At 60.6% G+C, this 23,253-nt stretch overlaps 3 protein-coding genes across 13 annotated transcripts in view; 1 reads left to right on the forward strand and 2 right to left on the reverse strand.

Moving 5' to 3' along the window:
- BIN3 (bridging integrator 3) overlaps window positions 1-8,021 on the forward strand; it is a 35,777-nt gene extending 27,756 nt beyond the window's left edge. For all 4 annotated transcript variants that reach the window (XM_065856795.2, XM_071799459.1, XM_065856796.2 and 1 more), the window contains 3 exons: window positions 1,134-1,275; window positions 3,215-3,349; window positions 7,534-8,021. In XM_065856795.2, coding sequence (XP_065712867.1) covers window positions 1,134-1,275; window positions 3,215-3,349; window positions 7,534-7,680 — 424 coding nt within the window. In that variant the 3' untranslated portion in view covers window positions 7,681-8,021. The remainder of the gene's footprint in view (window positions 1-1,133; window positions 1,276-3,214; window positions 3,350-7,533) is intronic.
- Window positions 2,099-15,796, reverse strand: C26H8orf58 (chromosome 26 C8orf58 homolog). 7 transcript variants are annotated; one of them, XM_071799454.1, is made up of 13 exons: window positions 15,569-15,796; window positions 13,290-13,765; window positions 13,074-13,208; window positions 12,900-12,987; window positions 12,713-12,816; window positions 12,152-12,632; window positions 11,725-11,823; window positions 11,027-11,177; window positions 10,591-10,719; window positions 9,274-9,425; window positions 9,098-9,206; window positions 5,306-5,449; window positions 2,099-4,604 (listed from the first exon to the last, which is right to left on the reverse strand). In XM_071799454.1, the coding sequence occupies exons 1-6, from the start codon at window positions 15,609-15,611 to the stop codon at window positions 12,549-12,551; spliced, it is 930 nt and encodes a 309-aa protein (XP_071655555.1). In that variant the 5' UTR covers window positions 15,612-15,796; the 3' UTR covers window positions 2,099-4,604; window positions 5,306-5,449; window positions 9,098-9,206; window positions 9,274-9,425; window positions 10,591-10,719; window positions 11,027-11,177; window positions 11,725-11,823; window positions 12,152-12,548. The 7 variants fall into 7 exon arrangements, with proteins under 7 accessions (XP_071655555.1, XP_071655554.1, XP_071655553.1 ...); XM_071799453.1 differs by having other exon boundaries at window positions 2,099-4,672; XM_071799452.1 differs by having other exon boundaries at window positions 5,091-5,449.
- A 743-nt stretch (window positions 15,797-16,539) lies between these two features.
- PDLIM2 (PDZ and LIM domain 2) lies at window positions 16,540-22,524 on the reverse strand. 2 transcript variants are annotated; one of them, XM_065856739.2, is made up of 10 exons: window positions 22,439-22,524; window positions 20,944-21,050; window positions 20,348-20,499; window positions 19,942-20,011; window positions 19,773-19,858; window positions 19,641-19,686; window positions 17,873-18,027; window positions 17,445-17,590; window positions 17,263-17,368; window positions 16,540-17,128 (listed from the first exon to the last, which is right to left on the reverse strand). In XM_065856739.2, the coding sequence occupies exons 2-10, from the start codon at window positions 21,034-21,036 to the stop codon at window positions 16,942-16,944; spliced, it is 1,041 nt and encodes a 346-aa protein (XP_065712811.1). In that variant the 5' UTR covers window positions 21,037-21,050; window positions 22,439-22,524; the 3' UTR covers window positions 16,540-16,941. The 2 variants fall into 2 exon arrangements, with proteins under 2 accessions (XP_065712811.1, XP_065712810.1); XM_065856738.2 differs by lacking the exon at window positions 22,439-22,524 and adding an exon at window positions 22,149-22,357.
- Window positions 22,525-23,253: the final 729 nt, after the last annotated feature.

The raw sequence follows: 23,253 nt of genomic DNA on the forward strand, positions 1-23,253 counted from the left end.
CTCTTTCTGGGGTGAAAACCATTATATATAAAGAACTACTGGGCAGGCAGGGGGGCTCAGCAGCAGCTTGGGACCGTCAGAGTATTTTCAGCAGCCTTTGCAAAATTGACTGCACTTTAATATTAATATAGTTAAAAATGCACCCTTTGACATGTGAATTGACCTTTGGAAAAAGAAGCAAGTGTTCTCCTCAAACTCAGAACCTGGTGAGGCTTTGCAAAGCTTTAGATAGTTTTGTGTATATATATATATGTATAAAAATACATATATAAATATATATTAATATATAAAAATACATATATTAATATAGATATTAATAAATACATATTATCACATAATAACATATATTGTTATATATTAATATATAAAATGTAAAAATACATTTATTATAATTACTTATTATTTAATATTTGTTTAATGCACTATTTTAGGGATAGTAATTTAATAATGAATTCTTATGATATATTTGTATTATATGTATTAAGATATGTTTTCATAAGTTTGTATACATTATCATATATTATTCCAGCATCAATTATGTATTATTATATCATATCACATATCACATATCATATATCATATATATCATATATCTTATATCATATAATATATCATATATATCATTGAAAGTATATACACATATGTATGTGTGTATGTGAATATATAATTTCAATTTAGATTTTTATTTAAATATATATGTGTATATTTTTATATTTTTTATATATTTTATATTTTGTATATTTTCCATTTATATTTTTATATTAATATATAAATATATGTGTGTGTGTTTTTATATTTTATATATATTTTTATTTTGTATATTTTCCTTTTATATTTTTATATTAATATATAAAAATATATGTGTATATTTTTATATTTTATGTATATATATTTTTTGTATATTTTCCTTTTATATTGCATATTCTATTTATTATTTTTATATATTTTTTATATATTTTATATATGTATTTATATATTTTATATATATATAAAACCCAATTTCTTCCAGTCCTGGCAGACCGCAATGAAACCTTGTATGTTTGGAGCAGCCTCTATTTAACCCCTGGGTTATTTTCAGCCCGAACCCCAGTTCTTTGTGCCCTTTCCCTGAGCTGTCCCCTGGTGCCCCGCAGGTTCAGCAGCGTGTTCCCCAGCCTGAACGTGGCCGTGAAGCGACGGGAGCAGACGCTGCAGGATTACAGGCGCCTGCAGGCCCGCCTGGAGAAATACGAGGACAAGGAGCGAACCGGGCCCGTCCTGGCCAAGCTGCACCAGGTACCCAAACACAAATCACCCCCAAATTTCAATAGATATATATATATTTTATTGCCATCCCCACCAAGCCGTGTGAAATATCCCCATTGTGGAGCGACATCATTCATCGATGTAAAGTCAGCCACCTGATAGCAGAAAAGTGAATTAGAGCGCTCAGCAAAGGGGAAGAAAAATAAACCCCACAACATCATTATTTTTGCAAAGTGAAATGGAATGAAAGCCACGGGAGCTGAGGATGCTCAGAGGAAGGGAGTAAAAGCCCCGGGGTGCTCAAAGGAGGGTTTGCCCCCCAAACGGCCGCATCTCAGCGAGCAGCTGCATGGGAAATGGATCAGAGGGATCCGAGGCTTTATGTTTGCCACCTGTTGCCAAAAATTTGCCTCGGAAAATCACAGTAATTGGTTACCAGGAAGCTTCGCCAGATTCTTTTCTCCCTCTCCTAAATTTTAGCAAAATATATATATATTAATTTAATCTTCACCAGCGTTTCTCCCCAAATCTGCCGCTCTCGCAGAACGGTGCTTGATCCTTGCAGAACAGTTGACTTTCTCGGCCTTAAAGAACGTGTATTTTCGGATGACTTTCCCCTCAAAAATTAAGTTTTATGTTAAAGAATAGCCAGATATCGGCCTTAACAAAAGAGCCCTCCGATTTACAAGTAAGCAGCTTATTTCGCTGAGCCTCACTGACTAAAGCTGTGGCTGGAAAAATGCAGAAATGCTTTTGTCCTCATGATTAAGAAGGGCTTAGTTATTTTTTTTAATGAACTCTTGTGTGATCTAATTCCCCCCCCACCAAAAAAAAAAGGAAAAAAAGAACATAATTTCATCCAGTTATTTTTATTGCAGTTTTTATTTCAGCGCTGTTTGCTCAAAGTCTTCTGCCCTCAGTGAACCCCACCCCGCGAGTTTAAACGCTCCTTGAATTTGCTCATTTGCCTCTCAGGCTTAATTAAGCCTGGTTTGATTTAAGGCTTTGCCAGGCCAGAGCTCTGTCCATGCCATCCCTCCGGAGTGACGTCCCGGGGACAGGGACCGGCGCCGTGTCCCCCTCCCGTCGGAATGGCACCGGGATTAAGTGGCAGAGTTGAGCCCGGTCTAATATTTCACAGCCCACCCCCTCCTGCCCTTTTCCGACACCATCTCGGAGACATTTCCCTTTCTCCCCACGCTTCTGTTTAAAGAAGCCAGTTGGACGCGCTGAGCTGAAGGTCACGGGCGAAAATGACGGTGGGGACAGGATCCTGTGGCGATGCTCTCGGGGATGGCAGGGCCAGGGGACACCGAGGTGGGTGGGATGTTCTGCAGCCTGGCTGAGCTTTGGGGCTGGTTTTTGTCCCCATTCTGCCCCCAGAAGAGCAATTGGCTCGTGGTTTTTGCAGCAGCCTCTCTGGGTGTCCCATGGGTTTCCCCGTGGTCCAGGGACAGAGCTTGGGTCTCACCAGGCTCCGTTAGATGGTCACTTGGGTCCCACCAGGTTGTGTTAGATGGTCATTTGGTCCCATGAAGCTCCGTTGGATGGTCATTTGGTCCCACCAGGCTCCATCAGATGGTCATTTGGCCCCACCAGGCTCCATTGGATGGTCATTTGGTCCCACCAGGTTCCATTGAATAGTCATTTGGTCCCACCAAACTCCATTGGATGGTCATTTGGTCCCACCAGGTTCCATTATCTTGTCATTTGGTCCCACCAGGCTCCATCGGATGGTCATTTGGTCCCACCAGGCTCCATCGGAAGGTCATTTGGTCCCACCACACTCCATTGGATGGTCATTTGGTCCCACCAGGCTCCATCCGATGGTCATTTGGTCCCACCAGGCTCTGTTATCCGGTCACTGGTTGTCCTTGGGTCACTTCGCTGGCCTGGGGTGGCCTCAGTGCAACTCTACCCAAGGGAAGGACATTTTCCCAGCTCTCTGACTCCCCATCTTCTTCCGCAGGCCCGTGAAGAGCTGAGGCCGGTGAAGGAGGACTTCGAAGCCAAAAACAAGCAGCTCCTGGAGGAAATGCCCAAATTTTACAGCAGCCGCATCGATTACTTCAAGCCCAGCTTCGAGTCGCTGGTGCGGGCGCAGGTGAGATGCTGTCCCCTCTCTGACAGGTGTCCCTTTGGTGGCATCCTCACGTCTGGGTCCCGCCTTGGGGGGAACTGCTCTTCAAGCTGAGCGTTACACACAGGTGAGATGCAGCAAAGCTCTGCCCAAATGCCATTACATACAGTAATTCAATTATTGAGTGGTAGGACATTGGGCAGGTGTTGGACTTTGTCTGGGAGAAGAGCAGGTTGGCATCTGCTGGTACCTGTGGTGATGGGGTGCAGGGTGGAAAGGAGGTGAGTTTTTTGCTGTTTTGTATGGATTTGCTGCATATCAGGGATACTCCTGGTACAATATGATGTCCTGTCCCCTGAAATTACCTGTAGCACAGCTCAAGCCCTGGTTTTACATCAGCTTCTGGAATTTGGTGGCTTTATCCATCTGGGCGCGTCATCTCTTTGCATTTGTGGTCCTGAGCTCAGGGTTGGATCTTCTTGGAGATGCTGAGATGCTCGGGGCTCATCCGAAGGCTCCTTTGTGGCAGAGAGAGGCGGCTGCTCCGTCAGCTCCACACCAAGCTTTGCAGGAAGGGCTGGCCTAAATAAACCCCCGCCCGCTTCGGTTTGCATCCTCCCGCTTCCTTCTGCTCCTCCTCCATCTTCCTTCTCCCCTCACCCTTTTCTTTAGGCTGGAGAGGAGCGTTTTGGGATGTGATCTACCTTTGAACTTGGGGTGGATCAGGGCGAAGCCGTGTGCTGCAAGGCAATTTTCCTGCGGTATTTTGATTTTGGGGCAGGTGCGGTGGCTGCAAGGAGCACGTGTTCCCATCTCACCTCTGATTTTTGGGGGGGTTTCTCTCTCTCCCCGCGGAGCTGCCAGCGAGTTGTCTGCAGCCTGATTCACCTACCAGATGGTGCTGAAGCGCCCGGCCGGGTGGGTGCTGGGGATGCTGTTCTCGCTGTTCCCTTCGCCATCGCCTGCCGCGGGGCTCCCTGTTCCAGCCGAAATAACCAGACACCCTGGAGCCACCACAAAAATCTCACTGGCCCTTCTCCCCAGCCCCACAAACTCTGTGGGTGGGTTGTTTGGACGAGACCTTGAAACCCGAATGCCACCGGCGGGTTCCGAAGAGAAGCGGCTTTGCTTTCTGTGTCCTTGGCCGCGATGTCCCTCGCTCGGCTCGTGCTGGGTCCCTGCTGCCAGCTGGCTCCTGCCTCGGCTTGTCGGGAGCCTGGGGTGGAGAACGACGTACTGGGAGCACTGGGAGACGCCAGCAGGGTGCTTTGAACTGGACCTGTTTGCAAGGATATCCATTCATACCTTCCGCTTCCTTGGGAATCCTCTATTTTGTTTCTTGGCCCTCTTCAGGTGGGGGTTTTTGTTAAGAAAGGCGAGCAAGAAAAATCTTGGGTTTATTGTCACCACAAAGCTGAGGCATCTCCCCTAGACCAGACTAAAGCTGGGCCCAGAGGGATTCTAAAGCCCTCCCCGCTGACCTAGATGGGAGCAGCATCCCTTTCCCCCAGCGCTGGCTGCTCCTTCATCCCTGGGGAGGGACCACAGCATCTCTGCTGCAGGGAGGAGAGCTCGGTGCTGAGCTTGAGTTCAGCATCCCCCCATTCAGGAGCTCTCGCTTGGGGGCTACGCAGCATTTTCCCTATCACAGGTGACCAGAATGAACACAAGAAAAGGGAAACAGCTTGCCCAAGGTAATGTAATGAATCAGTGGTGAGCCAGGAATAGCACCGGGGAGCCCTGAGTCACCGCAGCGGCTGCTCACCTGCAGGGAACCCGATGGGGACACAGCCAGGGGGGACACCGGAGCATCCCCATCCCAGGTGTGAGATGTTGATGGGGAACGGGCAGTGCTCATTCATCCTGCCACCACTTCCCGCGTTCTCCCTCTCCCTCCGCACCTTCTGGAGCTTATTGAGCATCTCGGGGGGTTCACGTTACTCGGTGGAATTTCTATTTCCAGCCTCTTTCTGCAGGTACCTGTAGGAGCGACGGTTGGTCCAGGGTGCTCGGGGAAAGGGGTAGGCAGGGCTCAGCTCTCTCTTGGTATCTGCAGTTGCTTGTCCCCAGGTCAAACCCCCCGTTTGAAGGTGCAAAACTGTAATTTTCCCTTTTGTTTTGCCCCTGGAGAAAAGCAAAGGGGTTAAAGTGAGACAGGCATCGCTGGCCAGCACAACAATGAGCTGTGAACACATCCATTCCCTCCAGGAACAACCCAGCCATGGCAAAGGGAAGGACCCCGCTTTAAACCATCTCCGGAGCAGCAGCTTTGTCTTTAACCTACCAAGACCCTCCCAGACGTGGGTTCCCATGGCACAGCTTGGCCGCCGTCCCCAGTGCCGGGTGTGACATGTCCCGAGCTCACTGGGGCTGTAACATTCAACACCAAATACTTGTGTCCACCCACATGCCCGGGGCCGAGCCAACCGAGGCAAATATTTCTCTGGCTGGGGACTTTGAAGCGGCCAGATGAAGATGAAAGGGGGAGATTTGGAGCCCCGTCGCTGGTGCGAGTGTAACAAAACTTCCTTCCCACCGTGCTCTTTGTTTTCCTGCTAGAAAACATGATACTTCTCTCTGTTTTTTTAATGAAATGGGGGGAAAAATGGGGCTTACACGGCAGGACTGTCCATGGGACTGTCCAGCCCTGGCAGCGACCCCGGGCTTTTGTTTTGTGTAGGGCTGACATAAACACTGCCCGGCTGTGGCACTGTAAACGCGATCTATAGAAAATGAGGAGAACAGGGTGTCCCGAAACAGAATTAGTTCAAGACAGGTGGACTCGGGGCCCTTGGCTCGGTCTCAAAGGCGAGCTGGGATTTGCTGGGATGGGGATGGAGCATATGGCATCCATAGCTGGAAAAGTACCGAGCTGCAGGCAAGGGGTGCTGCAGGGGCCCCCCCCACTGCTGGAACCATCAGCGCCCGTCGTCTGGGGTGCATCCCCCTCCCCAGCACCCACCACAATGTGGGGACCCCCCCACCCAGAGAGGCAGTGATGGTTTGCATGTATTTCAGCAGGAGAAGAGCATTGGGGATGGGTAAAGCACAGGAGATGCATACTGGTTTAGGCACTGGGTCCTACTGGGGGACAAGAGCGTCCCCAAGGAGACCCGCGGGGACCCGGCGTCCCCCATGGGAAGGGCTCCATGGCAGCGGCTCGTGGGTGGTGGGGAAGAGACCAAAATATTCGCTCTGCTTTGCCCATTTGATATGGAGAAGATGCTGCTGCGGATGCTGGTGTTGGGGGGCACCGGGGACAATTCTGGGGGGGGCAGCAGCTCCCCAATTCCCAGGGAGATTCATTTCAATGTGTCGGTGCCTTTTCTGTGCCGGAATTGGCAGCGCTGCTTGGCCATATGTGACTGAACCGAGCCCATCTGACACCGGGCTGGGGACAAGGGACATGGAGCTCCGGCATCCAGCTGTGCCACCCTCCAACGGGGAGGCTGGGTCCCCAGCATCTCAAAATAAGCATCATTTTGAGCAGGATTAGGGGAGCCGGTCTCCATGGAGACTGCGCGCAGCTCCACTCCCGAGATGCTGGTGCCCGCCCGTGCCCTTCTGCAAAATGGGGGCAACACATCGTCCCGCTGAGAGGCAGCATCTCCCCACCACACCTGGGGGGATGCCCAGGCCACGTAGCCCCCATCGCATCCTCCTGTGGGGCACAGCGGCCTCCCAAGCTGGGGGTCCCAGATCCTGCCCCTTGCCTGCAGGCAGGGCTCGCTGCCTGCTCTCCTCCAGCAAAGCACCCGCACTGGTGCCATCTGCCTGCGCCGACCCACCAGCTCCCGCTCCGCCGAAGCCCCGCTCGCTGCCAGAGTTAATTGGCGGTACTAATTAGCACATTATTAAAACACCCCCCCCCCGCTTCCCCGTTGCTTCGTGCCAGGCGCGATGCTCGCCACGCTCACTGCCCCTGCATGGTGATCGGGGACCTGTTGCAGAACCCGGTGACACTGGTGACACCCCGGCTGTGGCACGGGGACAGTGGCTGCAGAGAGGGGACAGCGACAGCCCCATGTATGCATCTCCCCAGATGGGAAGCAAGCAGAGAAGGGCAGCGCATTATTAAAATGTGTTGAGTTGTAATAATCTAAGGGGGTGGCACCAACACATGGGAGGGAGCTATTTTAGAACATGAAACACTGAGGCAAGGGGCTGGCTCCACTCACCCCCCCATCTTTCTCCTCCCCGCACCCCAGGTTGTTTACTACACCGAGATGCACAAGATTTTCGGGGACCTGACAGCGCAGATCGACCGGCCCGGGTTGACCGACGAGCAGCGGGAACGGGAGAACGACGCCAAGCTGGGCGAGCTGCGCGCTCTGTCCATCGTGGCCGATGACTGAGCATCGCAGGGGGATGTTGGTGATGGGGAAGGGGCTGGGGAGCCCCCCGTCCCACCTCCTCCTTCCGGGAGGCTTTACCCTTGTGGTATTGCCTGGGGGGCACAGCATGGCTCCCCCCTCCAGCCAACTGTTTGCAAAGGACATCTGGATTGTCTCTGCCTGCCCTAAGGCCAAGTTTTGCCTTAAGGAGGTGTTGGCAGCAGAGCCGAAGATGGGGAGCGGGCTGAGTGCTGCCAGTCCCTTTCTGGTAGGAGGACATGGCCACTCCTGCCGGGACATTATTTTGTGCCTTAGGACCCCAGTACCCCCCGAAAGGGGAGAGTAAAAGTGCTTAAATTCAATTTTTTGAGGCATCGGGACAGGGTGATGAAAGGGCCGAACTTCCCATACTGAGCATCAAGTGATGCTGCACTCCAAATCTGCCTTGTTTTAAGCAGGAATGGTGTAAAGTGCCTCTTGCCCCACAGCTGGAGGGGCACAGGGGGGGGTGCACATCTGCACAGCAATGGGTGCTCAAGGGGGGTCAATGGGACCCCAAGGCAGAGGAAGTGTGGGGATGCAAAAGGGAAATATAACCCAGGTGGGAGCAAAGCCAGGGAAAATTAGGGGGTGGGGGGGGTGCTCCACAGCCTGAATCAGTTGTAGCCACTTTTAGGGGGGCACAAAGGGTCCAATGAACATTTTTTGGGCAGATGGGGTCAGTATCACAGGGGTGCTGGTGCCCTCTGCTGCCACCTGCCTGTCACTGCGGGGGGACACAGGGAACGGCCCCCCAGGGGCTACCACATCCCCTGGCCATAGCAGGATGGTGTTGCTTTGGAGGTGTCATTTTAAGAGCGATATTAAGGGGCTCGAAAAGGGGAAAGAGGGACTGAGCAGCCCCCAAAGAGACGCAGAAAGGAAAGGGTTCAAAAAGCACAAGAAATACAGTTTTACAGTGAAATACAGTGAATGGTAAACGCAGCGAAGGAACGCGCTACGGCCACAGCAGCATCCAGAGACTCCCCCGAGCAGTACAACGAGTACCAGGCATCAGTTTGGGTCCCTCCATCCTAAAAAAGCTGGTTTGGCCCCCAATTTGTGCATCCAGCTTGTAGCACAGAGGAAGCCCTTGTCCTGTCTCCAACACACAATTTCCTACCCAAGAGGATTCCATTAAACGCAAAAAAAAGGGTCAGAGCAAACCACGAGCATCCCTACAGCTGCCCTGCCTGCACAGGGAGGGGACGGGGACAGAAAAGGCTCTTGGGGACCCTGCCACCATCCCCAGTGTGTGACACCCAGGCGAGCGGGGATGTCACCCTCTGCTGGTGGAGAGCAGCTGGATGCTGGTTCCTTCGTCTAGAAGAGAAGAGAAGAGGGGGTGACCGGTGGCTTGCGAAGAGGGGACCCCACATCCCAGCGCGACTCGGCTTACCCAGCCTGGATTTTGCTCTCCGGGCCGAGGCAGTTGCTCCATTTTCTCCAATGACTTCCCCAAGCTGAGCATCATGGTGTTGGAGGCAGGAGACAGCAGAGGGGGGTTCCTGGAACAAGAACAACTCGTCACCTACCCCAAAATCTCCACCAGACCCCCAGCATCCCTACACCTACCAAGGAGCTCCTCTTCTGTGCAGCCGTGACTACTCAGGGGACTATTTCTTGCTAAAAACTGCCCCGTTTAGGTGGGAGTGGGAGCAGAAGGTGCTGGGAGCTGTCACCCAGAGCAGGATCTTCTCCGTCTCTCCACAGTCCTTTCCAAGCTCCTGCAGAAATAAAACCGCCTTTTGGGACACCCAAGCTGGCGCGTCACCTGGTGTCACCACACAGGGCCCGCCGGCAAAGCCTCAGCATTGCAGCTTCTCCTCCGGGTCCCTTCTCTGCCTTGGGCTGCACGAGGATACCCAGATGTCCAGCAGGAAAATCGCCACATCCCACTGGTCCATTAGTTTGGCAAACCTGTGTCGCAGCAGGGGATGCCCAGGGAGTCCCAGCAGAACGCAGGGAGCTGGGCCCCCATAAAACCTTCCCCAGCAGGGAGGCTGCAAGGACAGGAGTGATGGGGATGGGACCAGAGCCCTGACACGGACTGGTGAGTGTCCCCAGGGACACGGAGCAAAGCCCCAGTTCAAGAGCATCCCCTGTCACCCAACCAAACCTCCTCCCCCAGCACCCCAAACTTCACCCCCCTCAGCAGTTCCTTCCCCACCACATCACATGCCGGGCCGGGTTTAAGCAAAATAAACCCAGTTGCCACGGTTACCCAGAGCAGGGATGCTATATTTATTCATATATATATGTATATACAACTGCCATGCATGGAGCTGAGCCCGTGCACCCCAGTGAGGGCCACGCTCTTCCACGGGTGACACGTGGGGACCTGAGCCCCGACAGACCCTGTGCCAGCTCCAGGGACCCCTTGGCCAGCTGCTCCATGGCCCAGAGGTGCTGCGGGTGGATTAAACCCTGCCTGGGCTCCCCTAAATCCACATCGCTGTGTCACCCCAATCCCCAGCAACCTTCCTCTCCTCCATCCAGCGCATCCCCCCGTCCTTAAACCCCCATCCCTGAAGCTGCTCAGCAAAACGCAGCTTGTGCTCTGGGCCAGCAGCTCCTCCTGCTGTTCTGCCCAAAACAGAGAGAGATTGCACCCATGGAAACTTAACACAGCGCTGCAAATGCTGCTGTGCCCTGGAAATCTGCTCCTGAACCAGCAGCTCTTTGCAGGGCCGGGGGGAGGAATCCATCTCACATAGTAAAAGTGGATAATTACGGGTTTCTTGCACCACCCCAGAGATCCCAACGTTAATGGGGAGAGCTGGCGGAAAGGGAGGATTGACCCGGTGCATTTCTGGAGTGAAGCACCGCGGTGCTCAGACCTCCGGAAAGCTGAGGGAAGGGATGAAGGGGTGGCCGATCGGGGGCACTCACCACTTTGTGTAACCGCTCAGGTCCAGCCCAGCCTGTCCCACTCAGGACCATGAGGTCAGCGTCAGGATGTGGCCATCCCGTGACCGGCACCATTCACACACCTTCATCCTCTTTCCTCCCCAGCTGGAGCTAAGAAGAGACACAGTGAGCCCAGCTGTCCCAAGTGTCCCCCTTCCTCCCCAAATCCCCTGGCCCCTTTGGGGACAAGACCAGGTTTTGCAGACACAAGCAGTCCAGCAGTAAACGCAGATGACAGCGTAGCACCAAACCAAAGGGCTTTCCCCCAAAACTGGGTGAATTAACCCTCACTGGGACTGCTGTGTCCAGCACATGCCTCAATTTGCCTTTCTGGGTGCTCAGGAGCTTTCCCTTGCTCCAGGGGGTTGGGGAGCATCAAGGCCATCACCTGGCAAGAGCACACCCTCCTCCTCCTCACCTCAGCATCACCCAGAGCATCCTCAGCATCTTCCTCGGGGTCAGGCAGTGGGATGCAGCCGGGGTACCATGGGCATGGGGGAAGGTGTCCAGCCAGCCCAGGTGGACGTTGTAGAAGCCGTGGGGCAGCTGGATGGTGCCACAGCATCACCCTGGCATCACAGGAGGGGATGAAGGCAGAGATCCATGTTTTGGCTCACCCAAACACAGTCCCCATGTGTGGGAGCAAACAACTTGCTGCCCCAGGACTGACAGAAACCAAAGAGATCCTCTCTGACCACAGATATCCCCCCCAAAAAGTCACTGTGTAGCCAGAGCACCCGGTAGGGATGGTGTCCTTGTCTTGGGGTCTGGCCTGGGTGGGTGTTGAGTGCTCCAAAAGGCACAGAAGGTACGGGGCAGCGGGGTGGGGGCTGCCCACATGTCCCCCCAACAGCAGGGACACATCCCCATCCTGATCATCCACCTGCATCCCTTCCCTATGGTCCCGGCCCAGAGCATCTCCCCAGCTGAGCAGATGGGGCGATGGGAGGAGATTCAGTGCTGAGGAGGGGGGAACAATGATCATAAAACCTCACAGCACCCCCAGGAGCTCCAGAAAACCCAAACACCCACAGCACCCCCTCATCCCGCTGTGCTCACAGCCAGGGACCCCCCCACCACCCGGATCCGGCCCCCACGGTAAGGACCAGCACTCACCGTTCCCGGGCAGGAGCACGGGATGCAGGAGCAGGCGCTGGGGATGCTCGGCTGCTGCCCAGGGAGGGGCACAGAGGGGACCGGGGGGCTCGGGAGAGGCTGCGGGAAGGGAAAAAACAAGTCACGGTAGGAAATCGTCAAGAAAAAGAGGGGATGGAGGGAATAATGGGGGTACCTGTTCGCCGAGCACCTGAAGGCAGCTTTGAGCAGCATCTTCTCAGCGGCGGTACCCGGCCCGGCCCCACGGTGAGGGGCTCCAGCAGCACCGAAACACCGCGGCGGAGCGTCCCCCCCGCACAAAACCACCTCGCCCACCGCCCCGACCCCTCCTGCAGGGTGGTGACCCCCCCCAGCAACACCCGCTGTTCCCCCTCACCCGCCATGCGATTGGGAGCAGCTCCCGTCCCGACGCCCCCTCCCCACCCACCTGCGGCAGAGAGGGGGGGAAAAGGCGTTGAGCCCCCCGCCCAAATCAATGGGTGCCCCGGGAAGGGGTTCGGGGGAGACCCGGGGAGGGTGGGGGGCGGCAGCCCCTCGGACCGGGCGGACAAAGCGGCTGGAAACGCGCTCGGAAGTTATGCGGCCGTGACGTCACGCCGGGTTGAGAGTGACGTCACCGCGCAACAACGCGTCGTCTCGCAAAGAGCCGCCTCTTTTCCAGTGAAAAGGTTTTATTGGGGGGGTGTGAGGGGGAAGGGGGGGTGCAGCGCCGGGCCGGGGGCCGGCCCCGGGTGGGCGTGACGTCACGGGGCGGGGTATGACGCAATAGGTGCAGCGCAGCTCCTCCATCCAGGGGTGGCAGCGGGACCGGGACCCCCCCGGTCCTACCTGCAGCGGCCCCCCCGCAGCGAGCGGCGGGTCAGGCGGGTGAGCAGAACCTTCACCCGGCCCCAGTGCGAGTGCCTGTCCTGGGGGAGACACGGCTGTCAGTGATGGGGGCAACATGCGGGACCCCCCCTCCGGTTCCCCCCATCACCCCCACCCCTACCTTGTCCGCTGCAGGGGCGCCCATCCCGCTCTCGGGGGGGTCCAGCAGACTGGGGGAGCTTGCAGAGTGTCCCCACATCCTCTGGCATGGGCCAGGGTCAGGCGCTGCATGGTGTGGGGGGGTTAAACTAGTGTTGGGGGGTTAAACTAGGCATGGCCCCCCCACCCCTGTATCCCACCCCGCTCACCTGGCGCTTGGCTGTCCGAGCAGGAGCGCGGGCGGAACCGCTCACCCCTCCACACAACGGGATCCTGTGCTGGGGGGTCCCGGGTGAGCTGTGGATGAGGAGATGCAAGGTGTGAGCTGGGACCCCCCTCCAGCACCCCCCCCCACCCCCCCCCCGAGCACCCCCGGCCCTCACCGTGGCGTCAGGGCGGGTGCTCCGGGCATCCCCCACCTGCTGCCGGAGGAGCCGGTTGTCCTGCTGCAGCCGGGCCAGGCGCTCCAGCATCTGACAGACGTGCTCCAGGTACCGCAGCCCCTGCCCAGGCACAGCCTGCGGCCGAGGGGGGACTCAGGGCCTGCCGGGTGGCCGAGCACCCCCCCCCAGCCACATGCACCCCCTCCCAGCACCCACCGCTGCCTCGGGGTCCGCCGTGCTGGGCTCCTCCTGCTCCCGGGGTTCCCACGCGTGTTCTCCCCGCAGCCGTGGGCAGCGCCCGGGCAGCCGCTGCCTCTTGCTGCGCTGTGCTGCCTGCACCAGCTTCTTGCTGCCCGAGCGGCTGCGGGGCGTCCGGGGGGGCTCGGGGCCCGGCTCCTCTCTGGGGGGGCTCTTCTTGTCCGGGGGGAAGCCGTCGAGGGAGAAGCTGCTCTCGGAGCCCAGGGGGGTGCAGGGGGAGTGCTCGTTGCTGGCCATCTCCACCCCGGAGTCCTCCGATTCGGACTTGAGGAGCCGCCCGCTTGCCAGGGGGCTACCGGGGGAGAGGGCTGGTGGTGGTGGGGGTCCCCAGGTGCTCAAGCCCCCCGGGGGCTGCCGCGGGCTCTCCTGCAGCCGCCGGTAGACGCTGGCGGAGGTGGGTACCACGCAGCTCTCCGCTGTCTCCCAGGGACCATCTGCAGGGTGAGTGGCATCAGATGGGGGGTCCCCTGGTACAGGCAGGGCACACTCGCCACCCCCCTGCGTGTCCTGGCCTGACACCCCTCCCAGCCCCCAAATCACCCTTCAGCAGCTCCAGTCGTGCCCATGACCTGTGCCACACAGTTACAGCCCCCTGCCCAGTCACCCTGCTCTGGAGAGTCCCCGCAGCCCTGCCCGGTGCCAGGGAGGCTCGTACACCAACATGTTGTTGTTGCGCCCCCAAAACACGTCCCTGTGCCCAGCCGCATCCTCCCTCCTTCCCCGTACTCCTAGGGAGCACCCGTGCTCCTCACCCCCACCCGGTGGGGGCTGCACGGGTGATGATTCTCACCACACCTCGCTCCAGCTCCGTGCCAGCCCACCCCAAACACGGCAGGGCCATGGAATCCATCCTTCCCACCGCAGGATGGCTCCAGGGACCCCCAGCATGGGGGGCATCACTGGGTTGCGCTGCCCACCACCCCAGGGTGGGATCGCAGCGTCGGTCTCAGCTCTCACCTCCCTTCCCATCCAGGCCACAGCCGAGGGCTCAGCGCGGTGGGGAGCGAAGCTTTGGCACCCTCCCGGCACTCAGCCCGGGGCGCAGAGCTGCCCACCCCCCCGGCAAACCCTTGCTTGGAGGGTCACCCCCCCCAGGCACTCACAGCAGCTGAACCTCCTCTTCCAGCCAGCGCGGGAGCCCCCCCACATCGCCGAGAGCCGGAGCCGACTGCGGGGTGCGCGTCCCGGCGCTGCCTTTTATACCGGCCCAGCCGGCGACGGGCCCTGTATCCAGAGGCACCTCATTACAGGACTGGTTCCCAACTGGTTCCTCGCAGGATTTGGGATTGGCGATACTGGCTGGGCCGGTGGTTAAGGGCTCCCTTCCCAACCCAACCGGGAAGGCGAGAGGGCGGTTTGGGCACCGGCAGACAGCCGAGCGCCAGATGAATCCCACCGCTTTTGCGAAACCCCGCTCAGGGTTCAATTCACGGCCAGGGGGTCCCAGTGCCCCCAAATTCCTACCCTGGTGGGTCTGGCGAGGCTGGTACCGGTGCGGGAGGCCACAAGCACCCAGGGGACAATCCCACCCTTCAGAGGCCACATGAATCCCAGCAATGCCGTGGGGGGGCCCCTCCGCCCCGGCACCGCCGGCTGCCCTGCGCCCACACACCAAATTTCCATGGGCTGCAAGGGCTGTACGGGACGGCCCCATGTGCTGGGGGGGCTGCTTTCCTCCCCATCTCTGGGATTTCAATGGGGCTTGGAGCCCCACCAGCATGGGGGCACTGGTAGCGTGAGAGGGGCACAGGGGGTTCCCCATCACCAAGAGAGCAAAAACATCATCTGTGGGAGCTGCTGGGAGGTCCCCCATGTCCACAGCTCCAGCTCAGAGCCCCAGTGTCCCCCAGGCTTTGCTGCTGGAGGGGGTCCCAGCACAGCCTGAGTTGGGGGGCACATAGTGATGGCCCATGGGTTTTTGGGCCCCCCACGCTGCATACAGGGACCCAGTGGCCGTGACCCTGGTGCATGCTCAGGCTCATCAGCCCAAACACTGAAAGGCAAAACCTGGTTTGAATTCCCAGCACAATCAGCACCCTGAGCCCCTCCCAGCAGTGAGAACACAAACTGGGGGTCTAGAAACCCGCAGGGCTCCCCTCCAGCACAGACCCCCAAACCAGGGATCCCTGAGGATCCCCTCCAGCAGGCTGAGGGCTGCAGGGACACCCCCAATCCAAACCCCCCCCCCCAGCTGCTCGGGAGTCTCTCCCAAAACCCCCCCGGGACCACCGACTCACCGCGGAGCGGCTCCACGCTGAAAGCTCCGCGGCGGCGCAACATCCCCGGGCGGGGGGGACACCGGGAGCCGGGGAGGGGACACCGGGAGCCGGCCAGGGCGGAGCAGCCCCGCGGCTCCTCCGCCGCTTTATGGGGCAGGGCGGAGGGGCGGGCTTGGGTGGGGCTGGCGGTGCTACCGGTGCTACCCTGTGGGGCGGGGGGGCGTCCCGACCCCCGGTACCTCCAGCAGAAGCGTTTATTCCTCTTTTTTTGTGAGCGCAGGAGGGGCGGGCGGGACCATCCGCGTCCCTCCCTCCCTGGGGATGCTTCATTAAAGCCACCGTGTCCTAATAGCGCGGCAGGCGGGGGACTGAGCCTACCTGCCCGAGAGACCCCCCCCAGACACACACAAGTGCGGCAGCAAAGGGTGATCACTCCTAGGGGGCTGTGGGAATTCGGTGTCTCCATGGGGAGACCATGGAGACCCAGGGAAATGCAGTGTCCCCCAGCAGAGAGCGGGCGGGGGACCCGGTTGGGGACGTGGGAAGGGGCCGGCGACCCCCCGAGGCTGGGCGGGGGGCGGCTGATAACAGCAAAGCCGCGATAACAGCAAAGCCCATCTCCGTGCAAACAGGCACGGGAGGGCGGAGAGCAGCGATAAGAGCCCACCTGGGCCCCCACAGGACAAAGGCCCCGGGTTAAACAACCCGCAATAAAGCCCTGACACCTCCCAGGGACACCCGGAGCAGGGAGGGGACAGTTCAGCCCTGACCTTCCCGGGAAGGGGGCGAGGCGGACGGCAACAAGCCCTGTGCATCACCGGACCCGTGGAGCCTGTGCCTGGATCCCCCCCAGGGTGGGGGGGTTGCTCCCAGCTCCACACCGCGGCTATGGGTGCAGGGAGGAAGGATGGGGAGTCTGGGGTCTCCGCCTGCACCCTGGCCCTGGGGGAAACACTGTCCCCCCACCCTGCACAAACCAGACACGGGAGTGGAGCAAATATATATTATATTTATATAGAGATCTGGTTTAATACCTCGGAGAAGCCCTTTGCAGTCCGTGCACAAAGCGGTGCCAGCCCCCTCTCCGGTACCTAAGTGCTCAAGCGTCCCTGTGCAACCCCCCACCACAGTGTCCCCTCTGTGTCCCTGGGCACATTCTGCTGCTCCAGCCCAGGCTGAGAAGCGATCCGGCTCATCACACACGCTGGGACAAAGGCGGGCAGCTGGGGGTCAACTGGGGATGCCCTCACCCCCCCACCGCAGACCCCCACCCTACCAAAGCAGCAGGGCTCGTGGGGCATCCTGGGGGGGGCACGGGGTATGTTGTGCTCCCCAGGACAGGGGGGATGCAGGCGGCGAGCTCCCCATCGCACCGTGCCTGTGTCTGGGGCTCAGGAGTGCTGGGACACAGCGGGGGCGCTGGGCCCCCCCTGGTAGCGCAGGCGGGCGTGTTTCTCGCAGTACAGCTCGTCACCCACCCAGAAGTGTCCCCGCATCTTCAGGTTAAGGCCGCAGTCGGCGCAGGCGTAGCAGGATGGGTGCCGGTACCGCCCGTCCTGGATCCGCACCGCCTGCGTCCTGGGGGAGGCGGGGACATCAGCGGGGCACCCCGTGTCCCCCACCGGGGTCCCCCTTTCATTTTGGCCCTGCTGGGAGTGATGGCAGGGACAGATCCTGCCCAGGGACCCCCCTAGTCCTCCAGTCCCACTTACGCAATGGTGCTGGTGCATTTCTCGCAGACGTGCAGCTTCTGGACACCGGCCACGGGCTTGCGGGCGCTGGGCGAGAGCCGGCTGGGGAAGGGGGCTGCGGGGCCAGCTGTGGGGACACAAAGCCATCACGGACCTGTCACCCACCCCCCCAGACCCTCCATTGTCCCCTGTCCCCCCCTCACCTCCGCTCTCGTCCTCCAGAGCCTCCTGCAGCAGGCGGAAGGTGCTGGACTGTCGCGGGGCCGCCCGCAGCTCCCGGTTCTCCTGCAGCATCTTGTAAACCTCCGAATCCTCCTCCAAGCGCCTCATGGCCGGTTCTGAGGCCAGGCTGTGGGACGGCACCCCCGGAGGAGGTAAAAGGGGGGGTTCCCGGCACCCGGACGCCTGGGTCCACCAGGCTGCACCCCGCCACCTGCTCCCTCCGCCCTGGGGAGCTGCCCCAGCCTGCCCGGCCCTCCCACGTCCCTACCTGCCTGGCAGGTGCGTTAACTCTTTGCACGGGTTCCCTCGGCTCGGTAGCACCCAGTGTGCACCCCAGGGATGGGTGCATGGGGCTGGGGGCTTCCCTGCCTCTGTGTGTCCCCCCCGCAGCCCCAAGCCCACTCCGTACCTGTTGCAGGGGCTGGGACAGGGTGACGAGCGGCGCCGCTCTCTGCACATCTCCCAGGGGTCTGGGGGGGCCCCGAACCCCGGCGAGGGTGGGCGGGGGGGTGGAGGCAGGACTGACCCCGGGGGGCTGTTCTGATGGATCGGGCTTCCTCGCTCCTGGTGGGGGCAGAGAGGTGCTGGGTGCCCTGGGGTGGCAAGGGGGCTGCAGCAGCCCCCCCCGGTGTGTCCCAAACCTGGGGGTGAGGGTGGCATCTCCTAGGAAGAGCACAGGGAAAGGCACCTGCAGACCCCCCGCCCCCATCCTCCTGAGCACCCCAGGGACACCCAGATCTTTTTCCAAGCCCTGTTTCCCCCGGGGGGTGGGTGCTCAGCTGAGGGATGCAGGGATGCTCCAGGGCGGCTGCTTCTCCTCCCCTCCAGTGCTGGGGCCAGTGGGACCCCACGGGGGACCGGGGGCAGCCCCCCTATGTTCCCCATGTCCATAACTCAGTGCCTGCGCCCGTCCCCTCCCCGACATCTGCTCCTGCTTAAGAGAGGCAGGAAAGACAAAACCCCAGCTAAGTGGAAGCCGATGTTCTCGGGAGCAGCCGCCACGCAGATGCAAACCCCGGTGGGAGCCTGGGGAGGGGGACGGGGACAAGAAGCCCCCACAGAGAGGGAGAAGGAGAAGGGCATTGCTGGGGCGCTGCGGGGTCACAAGCAGGCGAGGAATGAGCTAAAATTAGGTACGGGTGGAGCTGGGAGCCTTGGCCTTGTCCCCACAAACACCAACCCGCCCTGAGATGCGATAAAAAGCGCGGTCCAAGGGCAGCCCTTCCCCTCGCCCCCACTTTGGGCAAGGGTTTTGGGCACAGCACCCCACACAGCCCCACAGCGGGGGGGTCTGGGGCAGGGAGGGACCCTCCGGGGCCGGCACCAAAGCAAATAAAGGGCTTGAGGAGGAAGGGGGGAGCGGGCGGCCGGAGGAGCCAAGGGGTGGCCGGGGCCGCGGCCAAAGGCAGCTGGGAAGGGCGGCGTTCAGGGCCACCGCGCTTCCCGATTTGGGCTTGAAAAACAAGAAAAAAGAAAGATGGGAGGGAGGAGAGGAGGGAGACGCCAACCCCGGAGCCAGCGGCTGCCCCTTGGGGCGCAGCAGCCGCCCGAAACCGCGGCGGGGAGGGACGGGGGGGGCCACGGGCACCCCAGGACCGGTCCGGGCGGCGGGGGAAGCATCCCGGCCCCCGGGCATCCCGCTGCGGGCACTGCCGGGGGTGCGCCGGGTCTGTGGGTCCCTGCCCTGCCAACGCCCCAGTCCTCCGGGCTCCTGGGAGCTGGGCTGGGTCTCCCCAAACTGGTTTGGCCTCCCCAGGCTGGCGCCATTGCCAAGAGGTTCCGGGTAGGAGCCAGCGAAACATCCCCGGGCAGGTTTGCCAGTGCCCGGGGGTGCCGCCAGCACGGTGGGTGGTGGTGGTGGCACCGGTGGTGGCATCGGTGGCATCGGTGGTGGCATCAGTGGCACAACAGACACTGTCCCCAAGGCAGAACGGGACTAGGGGGTAATGTGGCATTTGGGCTGCAAAGGGGGATGCAATGGGGTTGCAAATGGTGATGGTTTGGGGCTGCAAATAGTGATGGTTTGGGGCTGCAAAGGGTGAGAGTTTGGGGCTGCACAGGATGAGAGTCTGGGGTTGTGAGGGGAGAGGTTTTGGTGCTGCAGAGTTGAGGGTGCACAGATGCCACCCCCAGCATCTCTGCCTGGCCCCACACAGCCCCCCCAGTTCCCAGCTCACCTGGGGAAGGCTGGGACCGGTGAGCTCCTCTTCTAGGGGCTGCGAGCTGGGGGGAGAGGATGGAGCCATCAGGAGGGTCCTTGGTCCTGCCCAGACCCCTGCCCACCCCCCCAAAGCCGGGTCCAGCCTTACCTGCGGGCTGGGGGGCTGAAGGATGTGGGGCTGGAGTAGGATGCTCTCAGGGTGCCCTGGGTCTCCTCCTGCATCCGCACCGTGTCCTGGGGAGGGAGGGGGAGACACCAGCAGCTGAAATCGGCCCTGGGTGGGGGGTCAGGGGGTGCAGGGGCTGCCCGGGGCTCACCTGGAAGCGTGTGGCCAGCCTGTCTGGTGAGGAGTCCCCGTTGGTGTGGCTGGGAGGTGGCATCAGGGACCTGGGGACCAAGGGAGATGGGGAGGTCTTGCATTTGCCCCAGGAGCGTGCGCTCCATGGCGCAGCAGCCATGGAGGGGGCGAGAGGCAGCAGCTCCAGGCCCCCAACTGGGACCAGTTGGCCAGGTAACGGATGCCAGGGCTGCCTGGCCTCATTACCGCCTGACTCTAATTACAGAGCCGGGACGGGCTCCCGCGGGGATGGCGCAGCCCCAAGAGTGGCCAGAGGGGAAAAACAACCCGTGGCTGGGGATTCCAGCCCACGCGAGGACTTTGTTTCCCTGGGGCTGGGGACCCCGGCGTCCGGGCTGCCGTCTCCCCCCCGTCACAGCACCCACCTCTCCACCTGCAGCTGGAGCTGCCCTGGGCTCTGCTTGATCTTGTTCTGCGCCTCCACGTTCAGCATCTCGGCCGTGCTCTCCCCATTGATGGCGATGATGATGTCCCCTGGACGCAGGTCACCCGTGGCTGCCTTCCCGTGCTCTGTCACCTCCACGAAGAAGAGGACATGGGGACAGCCCTGGTGTCATCTCAGAGGTGCTGAGGGCAGCAAGACCCCCACCAGCCGTCCCTCAGCACACCAGTGGGAAGCAGCTTTTAATTGCAGCATGGAGCTCTTGTCATAGCAATGTCCCTGCACATGGCTGGGGACCGCCAGCTCTGTGGTGGTCCCCAAATCGCACCCCACCGGGATGCTCCCACCCACCGGTGTCCCCATAGCACTGCCAAAACAATGGCAGCGAGGGGGGACTAAGGCCGTGTCAACCCAGCACAGCCCTGCCCAGCCCGGGGGTGACACGATCCCTGCACTGTCACCCGCCGTGGGGCCGATCCCGCGGAGCAGGATCAAGGCCACCAAACCGGATCCGCTCCCCGAAGCAGCGCGGCACGGCGCCCACCCCGGCAGCCCTCCCCGGGGCGAGGGAGCTCCTACCTTGGACACGGTGATGGGTTTCCCGAAGTCTCTTCCCCCGGTGATGCGGAAGCCCCAAGGGGCCGGGCCGGCCAAGGTCACTGTCACCGGCATGGCAGCGGGCGGCTCTGGGCAGGCAGGGAGTGGCGGTGTCGGGAAATCCCGGGGTGCCCTCTGCTCCTCCGGGAGGCACAGCCCAGCCGCACCCCCAGCCCCACACCCCGAGGGTCCCAAACACGGGGTGACAGAGAGCGGCAGCGCCTTCCTTCCGGGGAGGGGACCCGTGTCCCCGTGCTGTCACAGGGTGCCGGCAGCCACCACCGCTTCCTCTTGCCGCCCTGCTGTCCCCAGCTGGGGCTGGTGGCTTCCCCCCTCTGGGGGACAGGAGGGGACCCACTGCTGGCTGCGTTGGTGCAACCGGTGGGATGGGGCAGGCGAGGTCACCCCGCTGTCCCCAAGGCCTTGCGCAAGGCGGGAAATCTGTGCCAGCTCGGCAGTTTGTGGCACGGCAGGGCCAAGCCAGCGGGGTTTGGAGGGGATGATGCGGCTGCGAGGGCAGCCAGCAGCCAGCGAGGGACGGATCCTGCTGCTCAGCGCAGCGGGGGGGCTGCAAGCGCCAGCACCCCGAGTCCTTCGCCCCACAGCAAACCCGCACAAAGGATGCTGAGGGTCCCCCAGGGTGGCACCGGGTCCCCAAGGTGCCCCAGCGAGCGCCGTAACCATTGATGGGATCCATGGGAATGGGCAGCCCCTCTAAACGTCAGCTCAGGCTCCCTGCTCCCCCCCAGCCCCGTCCCACCGGCACAGCCCTGGGGTGGCCACGGGAGCCCGGCACCCCGTCCGCAACCGCTGGGGAAGGCATTTTAAACATCCCAAACGCACAAAGAGGGGCTTGAGAGGCTGCCCGGAAGAATTTCCTGGGCTGGGCTTCCCAGCGGCGGGAGGAAACCCCAAACCCCCTCCCCATGCCCGGCCCCACTCAGCATCCCCGGGCAGCGAGGTCTGTCACCCAGGGGACCCCAACATCCGCTGGGCAAAGTCACCAGACCCCCTAAAAGTTCTGCGTCCCTCCTCCAGTTCCCACAGCCCTCCTCTGTTCCTGCACCCCCTCTGTCTCCCGTACCCCTCCTCTGTTTCCTGCTCTTCTCCTTCATCCCCTGCACCCCTAATCTGTCCCCTGCACTCTCCCTCCATCCCCCGCGCCCCATCCATCCCCTGCACCCCACCTCGGTCCCCGCTCGCTCCAGGCTCCATGTCCCGACGCACAGCGATGCTGTTGTAGCCGCGGCGGCTGGCAGTGCCGCCTGGCCCCCCCGAGCCGTGACAGCGGTGACAGGCGATGCCGGGAGGCGCAGGGGACGCGGGGACACACCTGCGGGACACCCCGCCCGCACCCTCCCCTTCCCGGCAGAGCGACACCCCCCGAGAGCTGCACCCCCGACGGACGGACACCCCCGCAGCACCCCGGGGCCAGCGCCCCCCGTTCTGTGTCCCGTCCCCCCGCGGCCGCACTCACCGGCGGGCGGCCGAGCCGGGCGGCCCCGTGGGGCTGCGGAGCCGAGCGCGGCCCCGCGTCCCGGGTCCCGCCTCCTCGGAAGGGGCCGGCGGAGCCCGACGGGGCCGGGCCGGGCGGGAGGCAGCTCGGCAGCGCCGTCTGCGGGCACGGCCGCCCCGACGGGGCGCACGGAGCGGGGCTGAAGGGGAGAACAGGGCACGGGGAGCGGGAGGTGCCCTGGGGGGCTGCCCGGGGGCTGGGGGGAATGCGACACGGCCCCCTCGGAACATCACACCCCGCACGGTGTCACGCCACATCCCGCGCAGCATCAGCCCCATGCACCACCATAGCACCGTGCAGCCCTGCATGCATCACTGCAACCCCCCACGGGCACCGTTGCAGCCCCACATGCTCCCCTGCAAAATTAAATGCACCGCTGCAGATCCCTACATGCATTATTCCAGCCCCACACACTCCCCTGCCTCCCCATATGCACCAGTGCAACCCCCCACAGGCACCGTTGCAGTGCCACCTGCGCCATTGCAACCCCCCCAGGGCACCATTCCAGGTCTGCATGCCCCCTTGCAACCTCACATGCACCCCTGCAAACCCCCGTGTGCAACATCACAGCTCCACATGCCCCCCTGCAAGCCCACAAGCACCGCTGCAGCTCCATGTGCCCCCTTGCAGCCCCATGCAGCGCTGCAACCCTGCGCAGCGCTGGGGCCCCACATCACGCAGCACCACAACCCCACGGGGACCACCACAGCCCCACACACTGTCCCACAGGGCCATGCCCCATGTCTCCATGGGCATCATCCTGCCAGCTCTGCCCA

This window comes from Patagioenas fasciata, chromosome 26 (genome assembly GCF_037038585.1).
Source record: "Patagioenas fasciata isolate bPatFas1 chromosome 26, bPatFas1.hap1, whole genome shotgun sequence".
Classification (NCBI taxonomy): Eukaryota; Metazoa; Chordata; class Aves; order Columbiformes; family Columbidae; genus Patagioenas; species Patagioenas fasciata.

Coding starts and splice junctions, on each gene's coding strand:
- C26H8orf58 (XM_065856837.2), bottom strand. CDS start 15,611: ATGTTGCGCCGCCGCGGAGCTTTCAGCGTGGAGCCGCTCCGCG. Junction 13,766..15,568: donor CAGCGTGGAGCCGCTCCGCG/GTGAGTCGGTGG, acceptor CTCACCCTGCAG/ATGGTCCCTGGGAGACAGCG. Junction 12,988..13,073: donor GCACCCGCCCTGACGCCACG/GTGAGGGCCGGG, acceptor CCTCATCCACAG/CTCACCCGGGACCCCCCAGC.
- PDLIM2 (XM_065856738.2), bottom strand. CDS start 22,176: ATGGAGCCTGGAGCGAGCGGGGACCGAG. Junction 20,012..20,347: donor CTCCAGCTGCAGGTGGAGAG/GTGGGTGCTGTG, acceptor CTTGGTCCCCAG/GTCCCTGATGCCACCTCCCA. Junction 17,369..17,444: donor TCTGGAGGACGAGAGCGGAG/GTGAGGGGGGGA, acceptor GTGTCCCCACAG/CTGGCCCCGCAGCCCCCTTC.